The sequence below is a fragment of the Tamandua tetradactyla genome, chromosome 21, assembly GCF_023851605.1.
Source record: "Tamandua tetradactyla isolate mTamTet1 chromosome 21, mTamTet1.pri, whole genome shotgun sequence".
Taxonomy (NCBI): Eukaryota; Metazoa; Chordata; class Mammalia; order Pilosa; family Myrmecophagidae; genus Tamandua; species Tamandua tetradactyla.
The window spans coordinates 52841176-52860068 of NC_135347.1; the positions used below are offsets into that span (position 1 = coordinate 52841176).

Sequence of the window (18893 nt, forward strand, 5' to 3'; positions counted from 1 at the left end):
TGGCTGGAGGGAAGTACCTGAAGCTGTTGAACTCTGTTCCGGTAGCCTTGACTCTTGAAGAAGACAGTGTGACTGTGTGATTGTGAAAATCCTGTGTATGATATTCCTTTTATCCGGATGAGTAAGAAATAAATAAATGAATAATAGGGAAGATAAAGGGTAAAAACTGGGTAGATTGAAATACTGTGGGTCAACGAGAGGGAGAAGTAAGGAGTATGGGATGTATGAGTTCTTTTTTTTTTTTTATTTCTTTTTTGGGAGTGAGGCAAATGTTCTAAAAATGATCATGGTAAAGAATATACAACTATGTGATGAAAAAAATATGTATATATATATACTGTGCCCTTGTCGCCACTGAAACTAATTATATGGTTTCTGTGTCCTCTTGAATTGACGCATGTAGTGTGGGTGTGTGTATGTGTATATCCATTATTTTAGTGGATCTGTGCTTGATTACTGGAAACCTACAGTTGCTCCCTCTCCCTTCCTCATTTCTTCTCCTTCCCCCTCCCTCCTCCTCTTTTTCCTTTTCTCTTTTCTTACTTTTTCCCGCTCTCTTCTTCTTTTTCTCTCCTCCCCTTCCCTCTCTCCTCCTTCCCTCCCTCCCAGGCTTTAGGATCCTACACCCTTTACCAGAACCAAAAGAACTGACTTCATTGGTGGGACTTGACAGCCTGTCCAGGACCTCGTGGCCCGGCCCCCATTCCTGTTTCTTCTACCTTTTGATGAAGGCAAACCTGTTCCTAAGAACACAAGGAAATGTCTAGGCTCCTGAGAAAGAAATTCCATGATTAACATGTGCTGGTTTATAAGTGGGTAAAATACAATTAAATTCCAAAAACTGACTAAAGCACATTGTAGTCACAGATACTTTTCCTATCTTTAAGCTCCTAGAACTCTGTAAAATCTGAGTTTTCATTTCGTTATACTTTGAAATGTTGTGTTTATGGAAGCTCGGAAAAGTCCACAAATAATCTGTATGCTACTTTAAAAAATCTTACTTTTTTTCATAGTTAGAATAATAATACATGGTAGTTGCAAAAGCACTGTAAAAAGGGAAAACCTTGGGTAGCCTCCTTTTACCCATCCTGCCACCCAGTTCACATTTTAATCATAATATTTTTCCATATTTCCATTATTACCACCCCCCTCCCTTGTATGTATGCCCCTTTGAAAAATGAAGATATTTCTAAAGTCCATCATTTTTCCATAGGACTGACATAAGGGCATAAGATTGTCTAGTGATTTTAACTAGCTTTCATATTTCAAAGTGAGGGTAGCCCAGTATTTCTGATATTTTAGATGGTTCCTGTAAATGTTCATTTGATTTTCTTGTATTATTTAATGACTTGGAATCATTAAGGATGTTTTGGCTATTGTTTTAATCGTTTGCCACATATTGTGTTTCCTTGGCTCACGTCTCTAATCACATCCTTGTTAAAATATTCTGATTAGTACATTTCAAAAAGCAGCATTACAACACAGTTAACATAGTTTTGGGTGTTCTGTTTTGTTTTATTTTCGGCTCCTATGTGCATCATGATGATTCTGCCTATGAGGATTTTTCCAAAGAAATAATTAGTCACTGGAATTACCCACAATTGGTGTTAAAAATATCACCTTATTTTGAAATACAGGATTCTTCTGAATAATGAAGAAATGTATAATATACAGATATACTCTCTCTCAAGGTATTAGAAAAATGTCCTTTATTTAACTATGCCTAGTATTTTTGGACATTCCAGTGAACTCTGCTATTAAAGATGAGTGGTTATATATTAATGTATATTAATATATTCCCCCTGAATTTTTGTTTATCCCCTCTTCTTTCTTGCCTCCTTTCAAATTAGGTGAATTTAGTTTTATTGTTTCTAAAGTCCAGAAAAACCTTATTAATAGTTACTCTAAAAAATTTAAAGTGCTAATTTTACTTAGCTAACTCTGGATTTAATTTTTAAAATCAGTGCAAAATTTTCTGCACAGACTTCAAAATCGTTTCCTTCTGATTTCCCCCTCCTGACATACTTGCTGTTGGTATCCAGGATTTTAAATCTCTATGCTGTTTTTAACCCCAAAATTAGCATCATTATCATCATCTGGAACTGTTTAGAATTTCTTCACATTTACCATTTTCTTTGCTCATCATCTCCACTTGCATCTCTAATTTTCTGGGATCATTTTTTATTCTTCCTTTAGAATTTCTTCAGTGAGGTTGTTCATATAATAAGTGCCCTTACATTTTTAGGTTGTCAGAAAATCTCATTTGTTTTAATTTAACCATTGCTCTTTAAAGAGAACTTTTTGATGGGTATAAAATTCTAGGGTGAAATTATTTTCTCCCAGAACTTTAAAGCTATCTTTCATTGCCCCTTAACTTCCATGGAGAAGTCAGCTGTGAGTGCATTTGTTCCTTTGTAGGTACTCGCCTTTTCTCTCTGGCTCCTTTTAATATTTTCTTTTGCCTTAGATGTTCTGCAGTTTTGTTTTATGATATGCGGAGTTGTAGTTTTCTTTTTTTAATCTATTCAAAATTTGTTTGATCTGAGAATCTGAGGCCTGGAATCTTTCAACAATTTTTAGAAAATCCTTAGTCATTATCTTTTCTAGTATCATCTGTTTCCTACTCTATTTTCTCCATCTGCAAATCCAGTTTAAGTATATGTTAGACTTTCTTACTCTGTCCCCCATAAGTCTTCTCATATTTTTTTGCTCTTCGACTCTTTATGCTGCTTACTCTGTAATTTCTTCAGATTCATTTTCCTGTTCACTAAGTCACCACTCTGCTTTTACAGATCTGCTATTTAACTTGTTCATTGAGTTTCTAATTTGTTATAACATTTTTTATTTCTATTTTTCAGATTTTTTATTAGAGAAGTTGTGGGTTGACAAAACAATCATGCACAAAATGCACATTGCCATTACTACCACCCCCCCTCCTTGTATGTATGCCCCTTTGAAAAATGAAGATATTTCTCAAGTCCATCCTTACGTTCTTGGCAGCACAGTTATGCACTAAAAGATATAGAATTCATATGTTTTATTCACTTTTATTAAGTGTGCTAGAGAGGGAGGGGTGTCTCTGAAAGCCCGTATGCAGATTCAAAAGTTGAAAACGAGAAGGTTTCCTCTCCTGCTTTCTAGTCCGTGTGTTTGATGGAGTAGAGAGGGTTGAGGAAATCATCAAAGATACTCACATTCGATGTACCCATTTTAAAGGACCATCATTTATTGTGAGAGTGTGTCCTTCCCACTTTTCTGCTATTAAAATTGTCTTTATTTTATCAAGTAATAATGATAGTAGTTGCAGTTTTTTTATTTACTTATTTATTTAATGTCTGTTTACTCATTTATGTTTGCTACTTGTGACCCAGATTTTTTTAAACTTTTACTGGTTTTTGAGATATCAAACCTCTACGTAGACAAGTAGCTGTGAGCCTGGGGCATGGGGTTGGGCCCCTTGAAAGTATGTTCTCTTGGTTACATCAAGAACCTGATTGGATATTCCGATGTGTTCGAGTCCTTTGGTATTAATAGTACTTTGTAACCTTTAGTAATTAGCTGAATATCATTGAAGTGTCAAGCAATCCTCAGTACTCTCCCAATGATTGAAACTATTTTTAACAAGTCCACGAAGCTGAGTCTACACTAGCAAAATTATCTGAAAATGTCATGCAACCCCAGATACATCTGGTGGGGTTCATGCATCCAATTTTTAAACAGCTCGTTCTGTGAGCCACACAACCCAACACACGCCATAACCTGCTATGAGCCTTCTTCATTTACAACCTGAGGGGGTTGGACATGGTCATCTCCAAGTTTTTCTTCAGTGCAATGTTCAGCGCTGGTGTTTCGGCACCAATGTAGGTTGGGACTGTAATTGCACACATGCTTTAAAAAAATCGGTAAAATATCTAGATATTTCAAAAGTATTCATATTGAATCCAAGTTCCATTTTTCAGATTTAGGTGCATTTTGTTGTCCAAAATAGAAGACATTAATTTTTCTGATGAAGGCCAATCTTTAAAAGGTGGGTTTGTCTGTAATACTGGGGCCACCTTTTTGGCAGATGCTCTTTCCCCATTTCCTCGTGAGTATTCGGTATGCAGACAGCTGTCTTCATACAAGCACGATGTGGTTTCTCAATTCTCTGATAGAACGAATGGTCAGGTTTAAATACAACCATGTTGTTTATAGCCAAGGGTCACAGGAGTCAGTTTTTTTTTAAATCCACATCTGCTTGATACTTAATTCTTATATAAATGTTTAATCATCATCATAAGATAGACAAATGGTGATTACTTAAAAATATACCCATCACAGATTGTGGGACCTCTGAACTCAGGACACAGTTGTTAACTGGCAGGCCTGTTTTTCCTATGAATACAAGGAAAGGAAGTGTTAAGATAACTTGTATCCATTTGAAAGAGGAAATTAATGTTTCCTAAAATATTATTTTCTAGTGAAGGAAGACCGTCCCCGAGAACAGAGCTGCTGCATAACATCGACCCAGATTTCGTGGACTCCGCGCCGTGTGAGTACCCAGCTCACGGCCACTCTGTCCCTCGGTCCGTGAAGGTGGCTTTAGCAGCCACCGTGTCTCTCTCCTAGCTTCCTCTTTTATCACTTGAGTTGCTGTAAAGGCAAACACTTCTTCCCGGTCCACGTTCTATTAATCTCATGGTGGCTTTGAAAAGCCAGTAAAAAGCTGGTGTGCTGTGAAAGGAGCACCAGGTTGTGAATCAAAAGAGATAAATTCTATTTGTGGCTGTGCCACTTACCAGCTACAAGATCTTTAAGTCACTGCCCTCTCTTAAGTCACTTTAGGACCCAGGGGCTCTCTGAGGCTGCTCGCTGTAAGGTGCCATGTGGTTGTTGCCCTGTTATCTGACAGCGCCCGAGCCCCCTTCCAGGAGACTCACAGTCCCATCGGCCGGGGCTGGGGCCCAGACTCGCAGGAGCCTCTGGTGGGCTGCCCAGCACCGCTCAGTCTTACAGGCACGGCGTTCCTAGTGCTTCTGGAAGTAACGTAGCCTGATTCCCTACCGACTAAATTATACCCATGGGGAACCACCTGAATGCCTTCAAGAAGGGGAACATTTATGCTCTCAGATACCAACAGGTGGTGATAGTCCGCATAGGCACCAGTCTCCATGTGACCCCCGCAGAGTGAACTTGGGCCTGGAAAGCCTTCCCTGCCAAGCCCCTTGCCCGGTTCCATCATTGAGCCTCCCCTTCAGAGAATAGTGCTCTTGCATTCCTTTTATTGACCTCCCCTCCCTTCTAGATATACCACTACCCCCTTAGTTCAGGTTCTTTACTTCTTTGTTCTCTCCAGTGCTTAAATTGACATTTCTAGACCATCTTGTTGATAATGTCATTTCCCTGCTCAGAGATTTGTAGGGGTGCCCATTGCCCACAGTAATTCTGAATGGGTCACCGGACGTTCCAGCCCAGCTCCCCTTGCCACTGCTTGGCACGCTCTTGCCCTCCCAGACACTTGCCATTTCCAAGTACGTAGATCATTCACACTTATTTCTTGAATATGCCTGAAATACATTTTCCCTGCTTCTCTACTACTTTTCTCCTCCCTTCAGACTCAGTCCAGATGTCCCATCTCTATCTGGAAGGGCTTTATAGAAGCCCCCAAAGAATTAGTTGTTCCTTCCTCTGTGCATTCCTTTGAAAGCATTCGTCAAATTGCAATTCCTCAAGAATACATGCCCAATAGGGGGAACAAATGTTAAAATAAATTTAGTTTGAAATGCTAGTGGTAAATGAAAGCGAGGGGTAAGGGGTATGGTATGTATAATCTTTTTTTTTCTCTGTTATCGTTTTCTTTTTCTGTTGTCTTTTTATTTCTTTTTCTAAATCGATGCAAATGTTCTAAGAAATGATGAATATGCAACTATGTGATGATATTAAGAATTACTGATTGTATATGTAGAATGGAATGATATCTTAATGTTTTGTTTGTTGTTAATTTTTTTTTTAATTAATAAAAAAAAAAGAAAAAGAATACATGCCCAGATTTCCTGCTACCCCGGGACCTCCTTGAGGTCAGGGTCTGTGCCTTATTTACCATTTTACCTCGTCAGTTACCACAAATGCTTATCATTTGGTAGGTGCTCAGTGATGGCTGCCTGAGGACTGAATGGGCAATTGGAGGAAAGTTAGGATGGAATCAAGACCACAGTGGAAGGCTTAGGTCTGAAAATAAAGGGCCCTGGGACAGAAGAGAATGGCTGCGTTATGGAGAAATTTCTGTTTCTACAGGAGTGCACTTATGTCAGTGAGAGAGGCAGGGGCAGGATTGGGGACTGAGGGCTGCAAGAATAGCTAGCTTTGTGCTGTTCCATCTGGTAGCTTCTAGTCCCTTATGGTTATTGAACACTTAAAGTGTGGCTAGTCGCAGACAGAGATATACTGTAAGTATAAAATAAATATCAGATTTTGAAAGCTTAGTACCAAAAATATAAAATATCTCAGTAATATGTTTTATATCGATTGCTTACTGAATGGTAATACTTTGGACATATTGAGTTAAATTTATTATTATTATTAATTTCACATCTTTTTTACTTCTTTAATGTGGCTAGCAAAAAATTTTAAAGTACGTATGTGACTTGCATTTTATTTCTGTTGGTGTTGGACTAGAAGGTGCCAGGAAATGAGTTGGTTAGCTCTGTGAAAAGATGACGGGCCCGGGATTGGTCACTACAAGACTTAACCTTTTCTCGGCCCCAGCACACCTAAGGGGTATGACCCATTCCAGGCTGTGACTGGCTTGGTAGACCAGCAGTTCTCAGTGAGGGGGGGTCACATCAGAATCTCCCAGATGGTCATAGGAAAATGGGGGGGGGGGGGGGGATAAGAATGGTTTCAGGACTTCTGAGTAATTTAATTTACACAAAACCCAGTTTAACCCAGGTCCAGGGGACATACACAATATGCTGCCCATTATAATAGTTAAAAAGTGCCTCCACCCACTAAGCCCCACCTAAATATTAAAAATCTTAGGCCACCTCACTCTCTAAGCTGTATTTTGGCATTAGAAATGGGAGCTTGCGTAAAAACTGTACTCCAACGTAACATACCCCAGCACTGCTGCAGGGTTCTTTGTATAAGCAAGTGATGCCTGCTGCTTGTGCCCCCACCAAGTGCCCCTAGCAGTTTTTCTCCAGTGTAAAGGTTAGCGGGGGCATGGAAATCAGGAGAGAGCCATTTAGTCTTGCAGTCCATAGGCTGTAAGTGCCTTCACTTTAGGTTGAACTGTAGGGATTGCACTAGGACTTAGTAAGACCCTTTTTACTACTGTCATATATTCAGGGGCGCCTTCTGGTCTTCTGGGCGCCTCCCCGACGCTTGGAGCGAATCCCAAGCCTCCACGGTAGCTGCTCTGGTGCCGGGCCTCGGGCTGCCCTGCCACTGTGGGACTCCTGCTCTGACCCCTGTGTGTAACAGGGACATTATTAGGCCCCTGTGTTGACATATGACCACATAAATGGGGCATTCTCTATTGCCTGTGTCTAGAGATAGCGAAGTGCCACCCTCCTTCTCGTACATGGCCTCTCCTGCCCAGTTGTCATATTCACTCCAGTCCACTGGGAAGCAGAGGTAGAAACAAGAACTGTCTTTGGAGATCGTTCCTTTTTAGGATGAGGATGCAAGTCCATTTGACCTGCAATTAATTTGTGGGATAAAATTAAATCCAGCTATTGAACAAATCTATTTATGGGACGCCAAGCCTGGAAATCACATTCATAGAACCGTTCTGTGAATATATCCTAGAAGCATTTATGGAATAAACTCAGAAAGCTGCCAGTCTAGACTGTGAACTAAGGCTTGTTAGTTCAGTCAGCACTACCCCAAAAGCATTTCTTTGGTTTCCAATTCCAGCACATCCCGGATAGTTCGCGTTCGCACTCACTTGAGGGAGCAGATGGTGTGTGCCCCTCCAAGCCAGCTCCTCGGTTTCCTCATCTGTGAAGTAAAGAGATTGAAACCCATGATCTTTAAAGTCACTTCCAGCTTTAGCCTTCAGTGGGTCTCCATATAAATCAGACCTGAAAGGAGCAGAGCTTAGTTAAGTAAAGGAGCTTACTCAGTTCTGTCCTCGTTCACCTACTAGAAAGGTACACTCATTAATGAGCCTTGATGTGACCAAAGACGTGGGGGTAAGTGGATGAATGCCAGTGAAGATGTGGGAACACCGTTAGCACAAGAGTTATGTGAATTATTATGTAATATTGTTATTACTACGTTCCACCTGCCTGCACGACCCCTGTTCTAAAATATTACAGCATCAGTCCCTTTTCCATCTGCTCACTCTCTTTCAATGGGTGCTGTTTGGGGTTGGAGCCAGTGTCTCCCCTGTCATGAATCACATGAGTGAGAAGTTTCCCAGGGAAGCCCTGCCTTCCCCCTGGAAGCTGGCCTCCTGGGTTTTATCCATAAAAGCTTCCTCCTCCACCCTTACCCTATTGGTGTAGGGCGCCTACTGGGTGAAGATTTTGTTCTTGGTAGGTGTGGCTTGGGTGTCAATAATAAAAGTACCTCCAAAAGACTGTACACACATGCACACAAACACACACACACACACACAACAACAGTCATAGGGTTTCCCGTAGACCAGGAGCTTCATCATTAAGTAAAGCATGAAAAGATCTCAAAGAAACATAGAAACCCCAGGAGGGGAGGACGTCTGTGTTCCTTGTTTACTGCTGTATCCTCAGAGCCTGCCACAATAGTAAGTTCTCAATAAATGCTTGTCGAATGAATGAATGAATGAATGATGAACAAAATGGACTAAAAAGTCATTGTTTTATTGCCTCTTAATCTTTCCTGTAAGTGTCTCCAGATGGCACTTCACACTTTCCTCTTAAACCCTGAACCTACATCCCGCATTTCATGGCTTAAATAAAAATAAGTTAATGGTCACAAGCCACTTCTTAATTTTTAATTGACATCATTACAGATGTTTGAAACCATTTATCTAGTTTATAAATGCCCACCCTCTCCATTCCCCTGCATATGAATAAATCAGCCATCTTCATTCCTTTTCCCCAGACTTCCATGAAACGCATAAATATAAATAGATATTTATAAAGCCCCTGCCTCAGATCTTGGCTTGCCTGACCTCCCCTTCATGCTCAGGGCTCTGCCTCTTCTAGCTGTTCTCTTTGTCTTTGGCCCCCGCTCCTGCCCTCCTGGGAAGTTCCCTTTCACATTGTTTCATCAGTCACTGGTTGTCTCAGTGCCCTAAGTTTGGCACCACTTGTATCTCTCCACAGCCCCAGGAGGCAGTGTCATCAGCCGCGTGGGCTGTAATTGCTTTCCTGTTGCTTTGTGAAAGCTTTTAATTCATCTTTGGAGGCTTTATTCTCAGGTAACCTTGGAAGTTTCCTGGTCTCAGTTCAGATAACCCCTTTTACTTTTCCCTCCATCCATTCTAAGAATAGATCCTAAGAAGTATTTATTCCCCCATATCTTTAAGATATTTCTTTCGGGAAGGCTGACCTAGAGTGTCTTTCTCAGGGGCTCAGGGTGAGTAGTGGAGGAGACCTATGAGAGACTGAGGAAGCGAGACAGGAGCTGTTTAAGCTTATTTAAGGGAAAGTCAGGAAACACCCAAAGTGGGAGGGAGCAGCCACGATTCCAAGTTAGGACCAGAGATCCTTTACCCATACGTGGTTCTGAGGTGGGGCTCCAGCTCCTGACTCCATAATTCCCCCGAGTTCTAGCCAGCAAGGCTCAGACCATGATGCAAAACTATTTGAAAAAAAAAGACAAAAGAGAAAATATATACACCCACCCTGTAGACACCCTGGGTTTGCCTTAGAGAAAAATATACACCCGTCCTCCAGAGTCCAGGCTTGGTCACGACAGTGCTGAGGTGATGCTCAAACCCCATCTGAGACCACTGCTCCCCCTGAAAAACCAGGCAGAGCATTCTGTGACTCATCAGAATTCTCATAGACATCCAACTGTGCAATAAGTATGTTATATACTTAACACATATGCACACGCATCAACCACTGAGATTGTCCTGGTAGAACTTGTTTATAGATGAAGGGCCCTGACAGATTTCCCACAGCACCGAAGGCCAGTTCTTCAAAGTGATTCTGCACAGCTTTGTTACCATTTCATCTAAAGGGCCTCTTCTCTGTAAAAGTTATAATGAGATGTTATTTCTGCTCATGATTACAGGGTGAAAGAACAGTCTCCCCTGCCTCTCCTCTCTCACACGCACTTTCTGTGGAAATATGACCAAATCTACACTTGAGATCCAAGGGCCTCCGGATTTGAGTATCTGGAGCGTCTCTCTATTTTCTCTTTCAAGCAATGTTCGAATCCATTTCCAAATACTATATTGCTATTTCTGAGGTTATTCGTTCAGTAAATACTGAGCGCCCATGATGTGCTAGGTGTTGCTCTAGGCATACTGGAGAGCACTTTGGCTTTAAGTTTTGTTAGAAAATGATCCGGGAGACAACACCAGTGCCCACCCCCCAGCTGCGTGACACCGTGGGTGGCTCCCCACTGCCCAGAGTCAAGTGCAGACTCCTGAACCACCCCTCACAGCCCGAACTTTCTGGAACTTTCAGCTAAAAGGACCTTTCAGCACTGTGCCGTGCCCTCCTCTCCCTCTGTCCGCCCCTCCTTTGGGCCCCAGCTCACATCCCCACTCCTCCAAGAGATCCTCCCTGTTCCTCCCAAACTCAAATCACTTGAGTTGTTCTAGAGCTTCCCAGGATACAGAGCTCTTGCTCCCCTGGGCTGCAGTTATTTATATCCATGTGTATTCCCCATCCTGAGTCATAAGCTCCAAAGAGGGCAAGATTTCATCTATATAGCTCTGTCAACACCTTAGGTTACCTATAGGAGATTTAGATATATTTGAATGAATGCATGCTAATAAATTAGTAAATTAAGTGGTTTATCATCAACTCATTGATTAGAATAAATCCAACAAGAGCAGTGATAATAATACCCGACATTATTTTCAAATAATTTCATTTATTTATTTCTAAGTATATTTGAGAAGCAGCACAGAGACGACTTTCTATCTTCCATCTTGAAATTAGGGATTGAGCAGATTAAAATGATTTCGGCAGGACACATGTGGTCCTCCAGCTGCAGGCTGCATATGACTGCATAGAGTACCAGAGAGTAGAAAGCACCTTAGCAATTGTGCATTCACCTTTTTCATAAGCCAGAGGAGGAAACCGAGGCACGGCCTTGGAACTCAGGGCTCTCCAGGTCCAGAGCCCACACACAAGTCATGTCCTGCTGATTTAAGGGGTCTCTTTGCTTTCTATCCTACAATTCTTTTATGGGAAGAGGGAACCCAGATGTTAGTTATCATCGTCTCACTGAAATACGGTTGTATTGGTGGAGCTTCACGCATTTAACTTGGGGCTAGAAGGAAAATGGATGTAGTAGTGGCACTAGCCTTGCAGTTCATGTATGATCCGACTCTATGGAATGACAGTGGCTTCTTTTTGTAAAGCTAATTTAGGCAGCCCTGTCAGTGAGCCTGTCGGAATTACTCTGAGGGTGGGGCAGGGAGCTGGAAGTGGGGAAGGGGCAGTGTAGCCTAATGGAACGTGCGTTGTTTGCAGGAGTCAGAAAGAATACCGGCTTTGACTTCTTTTCTGTGAGCCTGAGGGCAAGTTGTTTTAGTTCTCTGTTTCGTCACCTGTAAATTGGGGGAAAGTATATCAAGCACCTGTAAATATGTCCAAACAACAATGAAGAGCAATTGTGTTCTGGCCGTTAGGATTATGGAGGGAGCTTCACTTTTGACTTTACCTGTTTCTGCAGTTTTAATTTTTGGTGATGAGTACGATTAGCAGTAAAGCCATACAGATATATTTTTATAAAACAGCTGAGAGGGTCATCATGAGACTTTAAATCTATAAAGCCGCTGAGTTCTTAGTAAGAGGTCACTTCCTGTGCTGGGCAGTGCTTCCTAAAGATGCCTGTGCCGGGTCAGAGAAGCCAGCATATGACAGCTTTCTCCCCATCTGTCAGCCCCGCCACCCAACTTCCCTGGGTGTAGATTCTTTCTCTCTATCTAACACGAGCTCATTTTTTATCTTGTCCTCAAGAGAGCCAACGTCTCTTTCATCTCTAGCTGACGATATTTGTCCTTAGCGGCTCATCCAGCTTTCCTTGGTCTGGCTTAGTACACGCCCTCAATAACAGAACCAAAATCAGATAACTTTTCTCTTTTTTGACTTTTTGTTCTACCTCCCCACCCTGGGAGCCCTAACGCCTGTTTGGAAATGTGGTCTTTTCGGTGCCAAGGGCAGTCCCATAAGTCCCATATCCCGTCCACCCCACTTCGCCCAGTAAAGCTCAAGTAACACACATCTGACCTTCGCGTTAACACTCGGTGCTGGCGGATGGCTTTCATCCCGAGAAAATAAATAAACCAGACCAAAGCTGCAGCACTTTAAAAACGCTAATTAATCCACACCGCAGACCTGGGCTGCGTAGAGATGACAAATCCCCCTGCCCCAATTTTGTTTGGAGAAACAAGGGTCAGAAGCTGTCTTTAGGTTTCCCAGGACCATAGATGGGGCCGCGTCGCCTTGCCCAGCTCCCCCCCCCATGCCACGCTGCAGGTCCTGGCCCGCACCCCCCCCCCCCAGCTGCTTGACAACCCCCCTCCCCCGCCACGGTCTGAGGATGCCAGACCCTCTGGTTTCCAACTGACCACTTATTTATTCAATCACTTTAATTCTGGGAACCTAGAAATTCCAGCCAGGGCTTCAAAAAGTAGCCTGATAATTCTAGTTTATTGAAACGTCTTGCTGGGTTTAATAGTCAACACAAAGAAGACAACCGTCCAGATATTGTCTTTCATAGCTGTCGCCTCTGTGCATCTCACCCCTCACACTAGAGCTTACTTTGGATCCAGGACTCTGAAAGCTTTTGGGGTGTCCAGACCCCCTTCTTACTCTCCCAGTCTAGACCAGACATCCTCTTACCTCACTTTCCTACCTTACAATATGTAAGAATAAATATGTACATGTATCTTGAAATAGCCAACCACAGAATTCTGGAGAAATGTAAAATCTCATACAATTTTATGGGACATATCTAGTGGAACTGAAAGGTAATACATCTATTTTGCAAATATTTACAGCTATGATCAGATTTCCTTAGAGGCCTTAGGGTGCTTATGGATAAGCTGCTTATATATCAGATTTTTAAACTTCTTTTTAAAAACTATCTGAGAAGTGAGCTGTAGAAAGCTGACCAAATGACTGGCCTTAACTAATCCATAATACAAGATGTTACTGATCAGGCATTTATAGGCTGAGGTTTATGCCTCTAGCAACAAACACGTAGGGAATGAGTACGCAGCCCCTGCTTTGAAAGAGTCTTTTGAATCAGAGGAAAAACTATATGCCTAAGAAAGTATATTAGCACAGCTATAAAACAGAGTAACAGCAAAGGATGAACAATGTAATAAATTGAATTCCTAAGTCCTAAGGAGAAATACAGAAATAACGAGAGGCATTGATGAGGAGAGACTTCCTCCACAAGAATATTTAAAATTTTATCTGTAATTTCGTTTCATCAACTTTGGTCTTATCTTTCTTGATTTTAATGTGAATGAAGGAAAATAATATTTAACACTGCATTAATTTTCTATTTTGCTCAAACAATTGCCTTAAATTTAATAACTTAAAACAACACGAATTTATTATCTTAAAGTTCTGTAGGACACAAGTCTGACACTGAGCTCACTGGTCTAAAATCAAGGGGTCAGCCAGGCTGCATTCCTTTCCGGAGCCTCTAGGGAAGAGTCCACTTTCCTGCCTTTTCCAGGTTTGGAGGCCACCACATTCCTTGCCTCATGGTCCCCTTTCTCCATCTTCAGTACCAGCAGTGAAGGGTTGAGTCCTTTTCCAGTCACACCTCCCTGACCTGGCTTCCTTCATCACCCCACCTTCTCTGACCTCTTCCACTTTCAGGACTCTTGTTATTACCTTGGGCCCACCTGGCTAACCCAGGTGCTCTCCCTATGTTAAAGTCCTCTGATTCGCAACCTCAACTCCCCTCTGCCATGTAGCCCAACTGTCATAGGTTCTGGGGATGAGGTTGTTGCCTTCTATTGCTTACCACAAACAATTATTCTGTTGACCTAGGCTTTATGTAAGACACAGGGAGTCACTTCTAACGGAGCTGGAGAGAAGGACAGAAACATACAAACACTTAAAATAGTAGAGATGTTGATTAATTGCCAAGTCATTTCCATACAGTCTGACAGTTGCTATGAAAGAGGGCTGAGTCACACAGGCTAATTAATAAAGGCAAGGGAGACCTGCTCTCAACCTTGAAATAAGAGTTACTGAGATGGGGTGCACGGGTGATTCGGGGATAGAAGGCTTGCCTTCCATGCAGGAGACCCAGGTTCCAGTCCCGGACCATGTACCGCTCCACCCCATCACCCCCCCACCCCCCCAAAAAAGAGTTACTGAGATGGAAAGGCAGTTTCCAGAAAAATAAGAGTATGAGTAAACAGGGTGTTTTTGAATCTGTTCAGGGGAGAAAGGGAAGGTAGGAAAGATAAGTAGAGGCGGAGCAGTCTGTCAGACTGAGGATATTGGACTTGATCTAGTATGCAATTCAAAGCTACCTGTTTGGTTTTGTTTTTTTTTTTTTTACAAATAATACCTGTTTTTCTGAGGAAATTTTTAAAATTTAGGAACGATCAGAGATGAAGGTAAAAAATCCCACTGATCTGCTATCCCACCATCCCAAAGTAGGCACTGTTGATAGTTTAGTGTGCTTCTCCCTTCCTTTCCTCTCTCCCCAAACCTTCTCTCTCCTTCTGCCTTCTCTCTCTTCTTCCTCTCGCTCTTGTCACTCTCTCTCCTCTCCCCCAGAACCCGTGTGCTGTCATACACACACACACAATCATATTATCTCTACCTCATTTTTTTAGCATGATTAAGAGTAGTATTTTTCATCTTAAAAACTCTTATGCATGTCTACTTTCTAAATATTTACTATTCTGGTCAGAATATTTAGAGGCTATAGGGCGCTCATGTATAAGTCTGAAATAAACAGGTTTTTTTTTAATCTTAAGAAGGAAGCTGATCTGGTTGGGACTAAGGTGAATCCGAAAACAGTAAAGGTTGACAATGTCTGTATTTTAGAACTTTACCTTCAGTGTGAGACCAAAGGAAGAGATGTTTATTTTGACCAAAATCTAAATTTTCTGTAGCTCACAATTCAACTTACTGTCTGGCCAGTTCATTGAGTACATGGAGCCTCGTACAGGGAATGACATCTTGTAATTCTGTATAGCTTAATGTAATACCCTGATACATTCCAGAGTATGTTGGACAAATTATTAAAAAGTATTGGCCAAGACCCTTGAGGGACTGGAGGAAAAATAAGGAACTTCCCTGCCTGGGAAATTCCTGAAACTCCCTTAAGCATTATGAACTCCCAAGTTAATAGGCCAAGCCCTTGACCTTGAGACTCTCCCTTATGAAATTTATTTCTATAATAGGGAAGTTAAACCTACCTGTAATTATGCCTAAGGGTCACTTCCAGAAATCCTCTTTTGTTGCTCCTATGTGGCCTCTCTCTCTCTAAGCCCAACTCTGCAAATAAATCCACTACCCTCATCCTTAACGTGGGACATGACTTCCAGGGGTATAAGTCTCCCTGTCAACGTGGGACATGACTCCCAGAGATGAGCCTGGCATCCTGGGATTGGCAACGCCTTCCTGACCAAAAGGAGGACAAGAAGTGTAACAAAATAAGGTATTAGTGGCGAAGAGATTTCAAATAGAGTCAAGAGGCTATTCTGGAGGTTATTCTTATGCAAGCTTCAGCTAGATATTGCAAAATGCCGCAGTTTGCCAAGCACCAACCAACATATTTCTGAAAACCTTAGTGAATACCCAGGGCTCTCTCTGAGGCACCAAAAATGTTTCACTCACTAAGTTTACTTTTCAGAAACTTAAAATCTTCGGGTTGTTCCTGTGCCAGAAAAGCCCTGGAACCCAGGCACACCAGTCTCCCCAAGAACATCATCTAGTTGCACCCCCTAACCCATAATAGTGATACCCCTTTTCAACATGAAGAAGTTAGAATGGTCATTGCCCAAATATTCTTGAAAATTGGAAGAAGGATCAAATGAGAGGGAGAAGTTGAAACAGAAAAGATAGGATTTACAAATGTTTGTGACTACTGAATCATTATATTGATATTTCTTGTTAGTCTCTAGTGTATTAGAACAGCTAGAAGGAAATACATGAAATTGTGGAAACGTAACCCATACCATACTTGGAAACTTGCTCTATAACTACTTGTTAAACTGTACTTTGAGATTTATCACTTTTCTGCAATATGTTATATTTCACAATAAAAAACATTTTAAAAAGGTTCTAAGAGTGAGCTGTAGAACACTGACTAAATGGTCTTCCTTAACTAATCCATAATGTAAGATGTGAGTGATTAGGGATTTATCAACTGAGGTACGTATTTCTGACATGGTATTCTAGCACATGGACCCACCATTGCAATATGAGGATATATTTTACTTAACCATTACTCTATTTTTGCATCTTTGGGATATTTTCAAATTTGGGTAATATGAATAAAGCTACAATGAGCATCTATTATTTTGAGTGGGTAAATACCTAAAAGCAAATTTCCTAGATCAAAGGGTATAAACATTTTGAAAATTATTTGGTATGTATGGCCCAATTGCTTTCCTGAAATATTTTGCTAGTAAATATTTCCATCATCAGTATATGAGAATGCTTATTTATTGGAATCATGGCTATAGGGTATATTAACATGTTGGAAAATTTGTCAATATTATAGATGAAATAGTGTATTGTTTTAATTTAGATATCTTTGATTACTTCTGAGGCTATAGTTTTTTTTTGTAGTGTTTTATTTTTAGATAGTTTCAAATTACAGAACAGTTGCAAAAGTAATACAAATCCCATAAAGTGAACTCTAACATACCTTCACACCCCAGATACCCAGATCCACCAATTTTAGCATTTTTGCCCCCTTTGCTATAGCATTCTTTCTGTCTATCCTATCTATCTACCATCTGTCTATCTATCTATCTATCTACCTATCTATCATCTATCTATCTTATGAACATTTGTGAGATTTATACATTGTAAACTTTGAACACATGATACAACCCTGTACCTTTCCTACAAACAAGGATGTTCACTTTTATAATCAACTTAAGTGCAGTCAACTTAAGTGCAGTTATCAAATTCAAGGAATTTAATATTGATTCTAAAGTTATATTTTATACTGCAATATTTTCTCATGTCCCAATAATATCCTTTTGAACCTTTTCTCCTCCATTCTTAGATCCCATCAAGTATTTCATTCTAATGGCATTTAATTTCCATTATCTCTTTAGTTACTTTCTTTTTTAAAATCGTGGACACATATACGACATACATCTTCCCTTCTCAGCCCCTTCCAAGCACCATTCAGTGAGATTCATCACATTCACAATATTGCAGAATCTTCACCAACATCCATTACTAGAACTTTCCACCCCAAGCAAAAAACCTACTCTTATTTTGCATATGCTCCTATTGCCCCTTCTCCACCCCTGATAACCTGGGCTTTACTTTCTGTTTCTAAGAGTTTGATGATTCTCTGAAATTTTCTTTGTGATTAGTCTAAAACCATTAATCTATCATTGCATTTTATGAATCTACTGTTTAGATCCTGTATGAAGTAAAAAAGTGGAGTTACAAATCACAAATACAACAGAATTGGTATTTCTATTTACTCATGCCATTATCTTTAATATAGACCTTTAATGCTTCATTAATTGCCTTCATTGAGTGAATGCCTTCACTCAATTGTCTAGTGTCCTTTCCTTTAAGACTGCAGTACTCCCTTTAGCATTTCCTGTAGGGTTTAGTGTCAATAAAATCCCTCAGCTTTTATTTATCTGGAAATGTCTTCACCCCTCCATCATTTTTGAATGACAGTTATGCTGGTTATGGAATTTTTGTTTGACAGTCTTATGCTTTCAGCACTATAGATATGTCTTCCCACTGCTTCTTGCATCCATGGATTCCAATGACTAATCAGAACTTAATCTTTTTGTGGCTCCCTTGTATGTGGCATGTTGCTTCTTTCTTGTGGCTTTCAGAATTCTCCCTTTATCTTTGGCATTTGACAGTTTGATTATAACATGGCGTGGTATGGATCTTCTTGATTTTATCTTGATTGAAATGTGCTGAGCATCTTGGATGTGTATATTCTTGTCTTTTGTTATATTGGGGAAATTGGTAGCCATTACTTTAAAAATATTTTCTCTGTTCCTTTCTCTCTTCTCCTTTTGGGATTTCCACAATGGTTATATTGGCACACACCTGATAGTGTCTCACAGGTTCTTCAGGCGGTGTTCACTTTTCTTCATTCTTTCTTCCTTCTGTTCCTCAACCTGGATGATTTCAATTGTCTTGTCTTCAAGTTCACTGATTCTTTCTTCTCCTAGTTCCATTTGCTGTTGAACCCTGTAGAAAATTTTTAACTTCTGCTATTGTGTTCTTCAGCTCTGTGTTTTTCTTTTTCATAACTTTCTCTCTCTGTTGATGGTCTCATTCTGTTTATCTGTTGTTTTCCTGATTTCCTTTAGTTCTTTTTCCATGTTTTCCCTGAGCAATTTGAGCATATTTAGGACTTTTTTTTTTTTAAATGTTTGTCTGGAATGTCCCAGGTGTGATCCTCCTCATTGATGGTTTTTAGTGCTTTAATCTTCTCCTGTGCTTGGGCCAGCACTTCCTGTTTCTTTACATGTTTTGTCATCTTTTTTGGAAATCCAGACATTTTGATATCTTACTGTGTTATTGCTGGAATTTAGACTC

At 40.7% G+C, this 18893-nt stretch overlaps 1 protein-coding gene across 2 annotated transcripts in view; it reads left to right on the plus strand.

Moving 5' to 3' along the window:
• The window catches only part of ARSB (arylsulfatase B), a 191507-nt gene that overhangs the window by 102373 nt on the left and 70241 nt on the right, over positions 1-18893 (plus strand). For both annotated transcript variants that reach the window (XM_077139343.1, XM_077139344.1), the window contains exon 6: positions 4461-4531. In XM_077139343.1, the coding sequence (XP_076995458.1) occupies positions 4461-4531 (71 nt within the window). The remainder of the gene's footprint in view (positions 1-4460; positions 4532-18893) is intronic.